Source organism: Symphalangus syndactylus, chromosome Y, assembly GCF_028878055.3.
Source record: "Symphalangus syndactylus isolate Jambi chromosome Y, NHGRI_mSymSyn1-v2.1_pri, whole genome shotgun sequence".
NCBI lineage: Eukaryota > Metazoa > Chordata > Mammalia > Primates > Hylobatidae > Symphalangus > Symphalangus syndactylus.
The window spans coordinates 22,028,725-22,037,735 of NC_072448.2; the positions used below are offsets into that span (position 1 = coordinate 22,028,725).

Sequence of the window (9,011 nt, forward strand, 5' to 3'; positions counted from 1 at the left end):
AAGTGCTGCCCCCGACACCAAAATCCTACTCCCCCATCCGTGACAGAGGCGACCCCTCGTCTTGTGCACAGATACACACAAGTGGGTCTTCCTGGGAAGCAGGCACCCACTCGTGAATGAAAACGGTAATGTTTTGTCCTCCTGTGTGAAGCTTGCAACACATACTCTAAAATTATATTACTTTACATTATTAACCTTAGGCAAAGTGTGCTGCAAAGGCCACAGAAAATTAAAGGGCCGTGGGCTACAGAAACAATCTGCAGTGCCAATCACTGGGGAGAATAGAGCCTCACTAGAGTTTGCAAGAGCACAAAATGCACTTGTAATGTTGTTAGCAACATACACTATTGGATCTTCACCTAACACAAAATCTTGGAGGAAAGCTTAACCCAAATAAAGATGTAAACATCAACAAGAGTGTCCATATCCTGGGTCATCAAGTGACAAGACAGTCCATGCGTGGATTCTCCAGCAATCTTATATTCCGCAAATCCAACCCCTTTCCCCTCACTTCTGCAAGATTCTCTTTTCCCTTAGTCATCTATGCCAAAAAGCATATCCTGAATGCCTTCCCACATGCCTCCGTCACCTTTCCCACAGTCCATCCATACACCTTACATGCCCATTTCTTTTCACCATGAGGCGTGAGAAGTCCTGAGAGGCTCATTGTCCCAGAAAAGGATTATGCGTTCACCTTTAAAAGAACATGTCGGTTCAACACGAAAGTGAACTTTAAGATTTCCATCATCCTCTGCTTATCTATTCTGTATGATGATACCCAAAATGAAGGATTTTGGAGATCCCAGCAAACCGGGCCCTGGAAACCTTAGTGCCCATTAACCCCTTTCCTTGAATTACCTCTGCCTCTACAGGACGAAGCAAGCCTCCAACCAAGCTGTCTTTTGCTTTTACCTCCCGAACTATGTCCTGTAGAAAGAATCCCAACACATTCCACACCCACTCACTCTACAAATTTAGAGGCCAAGCTCCAACACACACTGGTCATTTCCATGAAGAAAATAAAGCATACTGATTGATCAATTCCTTATGACACCTGAATCCAGGGGAAAAACACACACACACACAAACACACACACACACACACACACACAAACACAGAGTCACACATCCTTGAGAATGTTTATTTTTCACTCCATACAATCCAAGTTTACCCCCCTGCCTGTCTGATTTTTTGTGACTGGATCTGTTTTTCCTTTAGTTCCCGCGCATAAGACCGTGAGTACTGACATCCTGCATACTGTAGTAAGTTTTCAGGAGTTCTGCTGTTTTAGGTAAAGTCCGATGCTCCATCATATTCAACTCAGCATCTGGGAGTCCCCTAGAGAAACACAAATGCATGTCAAAACGCACTTCTCTGAGCCATACTTTGAAATGTTTCAATTGTAGGGCCCGCTGAGAAAAGGATATCCCTTCCCTATTTGTGATCGCTTAAACTTCCTCCTACCATGTGTTACCAATTGTTCTCTGCAATACCTTTCCCTTTCCCAGTATTCTCTGTGAGGGGAGTCGGCTAACAAGATGCATTGTACACTAAAAGCACACAGAAATCTCATGGGGCAATAGCTTAAGGAAATCCATCAATCTAAAGAGTCCTTTGTGGTCTGGGGCAAGGATGACCACGAGGCACACTGAGGGAGCCCAATCTTATGGGGTTTGTTGGATGAGTGCTGGTGGGGTTGATGGCCATGGAATCAAGGGCCACATATTGAAGTGAATGATTTTCAGCTTTACTTCTCAGTGATTCTGGAAATGGACTATGCTCCCCTGGGCTTAAGACTCCACAGCTATAACCTGCTTTGCAGTGCAGTCTCTAAATGTGCCTTTTGCAGCCCAATGCCATGAATGTCCTGGATTCTGTCGCTCTCTGTCTTCCTCTCAAGGAATTTCTACATGTATGAAAGGAGCCTCAATGTCTACATTTCTGAAATGAGCGCCCAGGCTCCCTGAATAGGCAGGTGTGTCCACCCCTTCTCCTGGGCATCAAACAGCTCCAGTTCCAACTGAACGGCTCACCTGAAATCTCTGTTCCCTCTTCAGGTGGCTTCATCCTCTGGTAGTATTGCAGGGGATTGCGCCACACGTCCTTACATAGGATCTGTCAGGGGAATCAATCGGGAAAGGCCTCATCAGGGCTCAGACTGGTGACCCAAGCAGCTGGGAACACACCGGGGTCATTCCTGATGTTTCCCAGTGAGGACCCACCTCAGCAATCCTATTAGACCCTGCGAAGTTGTGGTCAGAAAGCCAGTTGAAGAAGTTAAGGCTGCTGTCGTGGTGTCTGCGGCGATAGGCCTCAACTTCATAATCCGGATACCACTGAATTGGAGTGGAATGAGAAGCCCTGTATTCTACAGAGACAGGAGGTTTTGTGGGAAGGGGGCTGGATCACCTTGGCAATGATCCACCCACATCTTCCTTACACTACCCATCCTGGGAGCCACCTGGCACCTGTGATGTTCACGAGATATTCCTTGGTAATCACTTTATTCTGGAAATAGGGGTTACTCTGAAAGAACAACATGATCTTGCAGAGATGAACGGGATGCTTCACTTCTTCCACCTGTCAGGACAAGGTGCAGAAAGCTTAAATACCTTTTTGGGTGAGGTGCCCACTGTTGCTTACAGGAATGAATTATTTCCCTTACCCTCCCCCGCTAAACCCTCTAACCTCAGTCTTCCTGGCCTCACCTCCAAGTTGATCATGTAGCTCAGCATGTCTTCATCTTGCTCAGTGATCAGGGCTGACATCTGGGGGTGGTTTGCAATCTGATTTAGGTCAAAGAGCCTTTACATGCCATGGAAGGAAAAGCTACGAGCAACAGGGAAGAAGGCCTAAGAGCACCCAGAGGCTGGGGTACGGGATTTCTCAGATCTGCATCCACGTATGACCTCCTTTCGCCTCCCCCTCCCCCTAAACTAAGGCCTCTTGGGTTCGCAGAGCAGGTATAATTATGAGGGTGACTGCACTGACGTGGGGAGGCGTGATGTGCAGAGTTGCTGGTGTCTGAGGAGTGGCAGAATCTGCTTATAGCCGAAGACGCCCAGTCCCAGAGCAGACTAGCAAGGGGGAGCAATCACACTCCCTTCAAAGTAGCTTGATTCACACAAAAACCTATTCTGGTCTGAACTCGCTTCTGCTCTTCAAAAAGATGCCCCAAACGTCTGCTGCTCGGCATCACCAAGGGTTTCTCTGCCGCATGCAGGAAAATAGTACCCAAGCCTGCTCCGGCTTTCCACAGCCACATTTGTTCGGGGCAACTCACCTCTGTTTCCCAAATAGTCACATCGACGCCGAGCTGCCCATAAGTTACTGACACCTCCCCTAGAGCACCTCTCCACCGGAAAGGCAGAAGAAACACTGAGAAGGATACAACATTGGCCCAGAAGCCAGGGACGCTCTGGATGATAGCGCCTCTGCGGTCGAGGTGGGGCTTGCGCCTCCGCTCCATCTTTTCCCTCTGCCGAGAAAAGGCCTTCCCGGCTTGGGCATTAACCGGCTCCAGCTCCACCTGAACGGCCAGCAGCTCCTCCAGTGCAGACGCTGGGGTCATGGGCCCAGCGCCAGGCTGTGCCCGCTGGGCCTCCTCCTGCCGCTCCACGAGGCCCTCCTCCTGGGCCACCACCTCCACCTCCGCCATGATGTCGTCCAACACCAGCACCGCCTCCTCCCCCAAAGCCGCCTGCTCACTCTCCACCCCGGCCGCCCCCTCCTGTAGAGCCTCCATCCTGAAGACGGTGCCCTCCTCCGCACTCCCACTGACCGAGGCCTGTGCTGCCGGACCCAAGCCACAGGAACCCTGCCACGGGCTTTATTGCACCCGTGGGTCAGCGGGCCCTCAGGACGCATGCGCGGGGCTTCCAGGCGCCCCCTAAGGGACTGCGCGCGAAGGGCGCAGGGAGCCGCCCCGATGTGACCGCCTTCCTGCCATCGTGGCCAATCAATGGGAGGGCGGTGGGTGTCTCCCTGGGCGGCACAGCCACTGGCGGGACTGCATCTCCAGCCCCGCTCCGCCCATACCCTTCCCCCCCGCCGCCTCGCCTCCCCAAGCCTCCTCCGGGAAGCCCTTGGAGCTTGTGCCGGGTAGGTAGCTCGGCGTCCGGGCACAGGCGTGCTGCGTGGCCTGTGGAAGTGTGGGCATGGCAGCCCTGTGCCCTGACATCCTGAGTGTGCAAGCCATGAACATGTCGATGTGTCATTAACACATGCAACATCTGTCTTCGTTAGGCAGGCCAGGTAGATGCTACGGAAGTAATACTGCAGATCCAGAGAACTGTCTCTGGTTGCTGCGGCGAGGGTCGCAGGGGTGGTCTGGGGAAAGCGAGTAGGGGCGGGGACGTTGGAGGAAAGTCGCCTGCTTGTGCTGAGGTGGAAATGATCTGCTCTAGCGGCCAGAACCTTGGCACGTACTCTCGGAGGTCGAGGCCAATACAGGCTCCGAGTACCATGCTTCCTCCCTGAGCATGCTGTACTCCAACGAGCATTCCAAAGGGCCTCTTGTCCTATGCCCTGGGCACACTTGAGGCCAGCCGCCAGGGTTGGCCATTGAGGGCCTGCACGCACGCTGTTGTGCACTGCCTTGCACACCCAGCGGCTGCGGTGACTGCTGATGGGGCTCTGCAGGCCCAGGGCCTGGGCCTCTGGCTCCTGAGTTCCTGTTCGCAGTTGAGCCTGCTGGGGACCCGAGCCCTATGGCCAGTGCGGGATCTGCGGGCCCAGCGGGGCTCCTCAGGAAACCTGGTTCCTCGTAGGTGTGGGAATAGGTTCTCAGCAGGGCGACGTCCGTGGGGCTTTCAGGGAGCGGGTGTGTTGGGGATCCGGCCCCCAGCGCCCAGGGTTTGCAGGGCATGGGCTGGGCCGCGCAGGCCGGTTTCTGTGGGAGCATCGCAGATGGCCCTGTGTTCAGGCTGGAGGCTCTGCTGGAGAGGACGGCCCGGGTACAGAGCAGGGAGGCGGCCTTGGAAGAGGAGGCGGTGCTGACGGTGGAAGAAGACATAATGGCTGAGGTGGAGGTGGTGGTTGCGTAGGAGAACAACGTAGGGTGGCAGAAGGAGGGCCAGCCGGCACAGCCTAGCCCTGGACCCAGCACACTTGGGTCGTCAATGGACTCGCTGGAGGTCCTTCACTCGGAGCTGGGCTCCGTGAATGCCCCAGGCCACAGGGCATCTCCGCCTTCTGGGCCAGAGCCATATCCTGGGAGCTACCAATTTAGGATGGCTGGCAGCAGGGGATAGTCATCGGGCTTCAGGGGGGCAGGAGGGCTTTGTAGGGGGAGGAGCCAAGTGGGAGGCGCAAGTGGTCAGGCAGGAGGCAGGCGATGGGGGACAGGGTGGGAGCCCAGGCCACATTCCTGCAGCTGTGAGAACAGCTTGCTTGTAGCAGTCCTGGGACCACGTGGTAGGGAAGGGGAGCCAACCACAGCACTCACAAGGGGGAATCGTGGCGCCAAGGTCCCTTCCCGCACAGCAGACAGTCGGAGGATACGTTTGCCTGGGAACGTCCCTGGAGGACAGAGAGGCTGTATGCCATTGGCAGCCATTAAACCACCCCTGCTGTCGATGCCTGTTTCCAACAGGCTCAGCCCAGAAACGCAAGGAACTGAAGACGAGTTCGTGGTGCATGGGTCTGCCGACCAGCTCAAGGCAGGCACCAGCTCCCCAGATACACTTTCTTCCCCCTGCCGGCGCCACACCCAAAGGCGTGTAGACCCTGAGCCTACATAACCTCCTTTGCACCCAGGCAATTCCCATGGGGAGCGCCAGGCACAACCCCGCAGCCACTTCTAACTACAGGGCTTCCCTCAAGTGGACAGGCCCACCCCTCAGGGAGACTAGGGTAAGAAGACACCACACACCCGGACATCAGAAGAACATGTCCAGCACCCAGCACACAAAGGCCTCCTGCAGCTCATGAACCCGGAGAAGCAGCTGCCTCACACCACCACTGCCCCCCCCGCCCCTCCGTCCCTCAGGTGTAACCACCTGCCCACTTCTTCTGCTTCCCTTTTGTCGTCAGCCCAGGCCGTCTTGGCCGGAGTCCAACCACCCAAGAAACCACCACCATTGTGGCGTTGCCTCCTCGCCAGAGAGGGACAGAGGGTCAACAACGGAGGGTGACAGGCTAAATTTCTGGGAGATAGCCCTGCTCCACATTCTCTGTTCTCTTGCAAAATTGCAGGGCGTCACGAGGCTTGCCCACCCAATCATCTGGAGACTCCTTGACCAGAGGTAGATTGTTTGCCACAGGAGATGTTGGCCTGGGTCAGAAACCATGATGAAGTGATGGATTTGCAGGTCAGGCTCGGCTTTGGAGCCTGGGTCCACGGGAGGGGTCTTTTGTCTGAGTCAGTTTGAGGTCCCCCTGGAGACCAGGGTTGTCTCAGTTGCAAAGCTGGGAATCGGAAATTCATGCTTTACTCCAGCTAGCAGGCCACCTCAGCCCAGCTAGATGAAATGGTCCCATTGAATCCATCCTCTTTCTCCTTCTTGGTCAGGCAGGTGGAGGAACTCAGGCATCCCTGTTACTGGCTGCAAGATGAAGATTTCCTTTTGTCACAACCTTTATTTCCACATTGAAGTGATCAGTAAGTAGTACTGCGTTGGCATCCTCTGTAAGGAGTGCCCCACAGCACGGTAGGGGAGCTGGTATGTGGGAGGGTAGGTCTAGCATGAACCTTCCTGACTCCTCTCTCTCCAGGGTACATGGCATCGGCATCTCATTCCACTGCAATCTAGTGGTTCTGGGATCATGAAGGTCAAGCCTCCAGCTGCAGGCAGTATACCTCCTACCGGAGCTTATTCAGCTGTTTGGCTGAACATGACTGCCTGGGTTTTGGCAGGTTGCTGAGGTAGGGTCCAAGGTGGAGCATCATGGGAAAGGACCTCACTGGTCATTCCTTTACCTCTGGGGAATTTCACCTTGAACCGTGACATGAACTGTCCTGGACCCACTTCTGCAGTCCCCTTGATCATCAGCCAGGGCCTATGGCTCAGTCCATTGCAGTTCTATTCCATGGAGGGAGGGACAGCATTAGAGAGGGAACAGAGGCCAGGCAAGCAGTCTAGGACTGGGAACTGAGAGGCCTTTGAGTCCTGTATCTGTGCCCCACATGGAGAACCCAAGGATCACGCAGGAGACTGCAGTGATCAATCTCAGGCCATCCATGGGTTGGGGGAGAAAGGACCATCAGGGAACTGCAACACCCACATTTCAGGATTGGGGAACTTTAAACCACTACAATGCATATGTGACTAAGATCAGTGGGTGAGAAGCAGAGCTTAAGGGATAGCTGTCTCATCATCACTCGCCAGCTCCCTCTCCTGCCCTGAGATCTGCTACCACCTGGGGCTCAGTTTGAGCTCAACCAGGACCCTCTCCCTCTCCACGCAGATATCCACCTGAGGCCCGTCTAGGTCTATGTTCTTTAAGAATGTTTCTCCCAGGTCTGTCATGTTCTGTTTTGATGACCCTGGGCTGCCCTGACATGTTATCTTCTCTGCCATCCTCACTGCCACTGCCCTGCCTTCCCATATAAGGTAGTCCACCTCACAGGGAATCTGGAAGACCACACTGGGCTCCAGCGTGAGGAAATGTTCTATTTTCTCCATGTACATGTATTTTAGAGCTTCCTCCAGGGCTGGGAATGTGAAGAGATTACAAAATGGCTGGTGACCTTTAGTGTGTGTCCAGGGAGGGAACCTGGCTGGGAATTAAGGCCCACCTGAGTAATGGTGTGGACATCTGGTGTCAGTTATCTTGATAGAGACCTGCTTTCTTACATCACCTACTATTAATATAAAAGTTAATTTCTTAGAATATGAAAAAGCTAATTTAATTTTGAGGAAAAAATAATTTCTTCATAATTGTATGGAGAAACTGCAGAAGGATCCATTATCCATTACGAATGTTAGGAGAGGCTTGAAGTGTTTATCAAGTTTTAAGATACATTTTTATTGTTCTACTCCTGGCAATTTTTATGATCGTTTTTGCAATACAGGGACATGGACTCTAGAAAGTTTTTGAAGGACTTTCAGCTTCTTTTAGCGTACTTAGTCGTAAATTTTGAAGTTTTTTCCCCTGTGGTTCTTTTCAGTTCACTATTTGTACTTTATATGTGAGCTGTTAAATTTGTTTTCTTATTTGCCCCTTCTGGAACTTTTGTTTTCAAGGATTTTTTTTTTTCTGTTAGATATGTGAGTTTGCCTGTGAGCACTTTTTCTAGTATACATTTTTTTCTATTAATCATTAGTTTTTTGGGGGAGTGTGTGTGTTTGTTTTCAGATGAAGTCTTGATCTGTCATCCAGGCTGAAGTGAATTGGCAAAATCTCCTCTCACTGCAACATCTGCCTCCCAGCTTCAAACAATTCCCCTGCCTTAGCCTTCTGAGGGGCTGGGATTACAGGTACATGCCACCATGTCCTGCTAATTTTTCTATTTTTAGTCAAGACTAGTTTCACCGTATTTGTCAGGCTGGTCTTGTACTGCTGTGATCTGCCTGCACTGGCCTCCCAAAATGCTGGACTTTCAGGTGTGAGTCATCACGCCCAGCCTCATTTGTTTGTTTATGTATTTTAATCATTATTCTATTTTCTTCATGTACATGTATTTAGAATTATTGACACAATATATTTTATTTACTTAATAGTTTTGTAGCATTTTAAAAGTAATGTTTTCACTCACTAAATATGGTATTGTACATAGGTTAACCTTGTATAGTATTGTCATTCTGTCTTTCATAAATTATTCCAGAACTCCGATACTGTTTTTCCCCAACCTGAGAATATGCAGATAGTTATAAAAAATTGTGTGAGTGGGTAATTATGAAAATGTAATTTGAAAGAATAATAAAGTTCATAAATACAATTTCACATTTGTATTTTGCATTATTTTGAAAATTTTATTTGCTGATACATGAATTTCTGTATTCACCTTCATGTTAAATATACACTTTTGAATCAATTTCAAGAATGAAAGCAATACAAGGCCAAGCAT

At 51.2% G+C, this 9,011-nt stretch overlaps 1 protein-coding gene across 1 annotated transcript; it reads right to left on the reverse strand.

Annotated features, from left to right (window-relative positions):
* Nucleotides 1-1,178: 1,178 nt before the first annotated feature.
* LOC129476680 (testis-specific Y-encoded protein 3-like) lies at nucleotides 1,179-3,868 on the reverse strand. Its single transcript, XM_055269555.1, is given in 7 exon segments — nucleotides 1,179-1,339; nucleotides 2,035-2,116; nucleotides 2,224-2,369; nucleotides 2,470-2,581; nucleotides 2,710-2,787; nucleotides 3,393-3,823; nucleotides 3,826-3,868. Coding segments are annotated over 7 exon segments (915 nt in total). The 3' UTR covers nucleotides 1,179-1,316.
* Nucleotides 3,869-9,011: the final 5,143 nt, after the last annotated feature.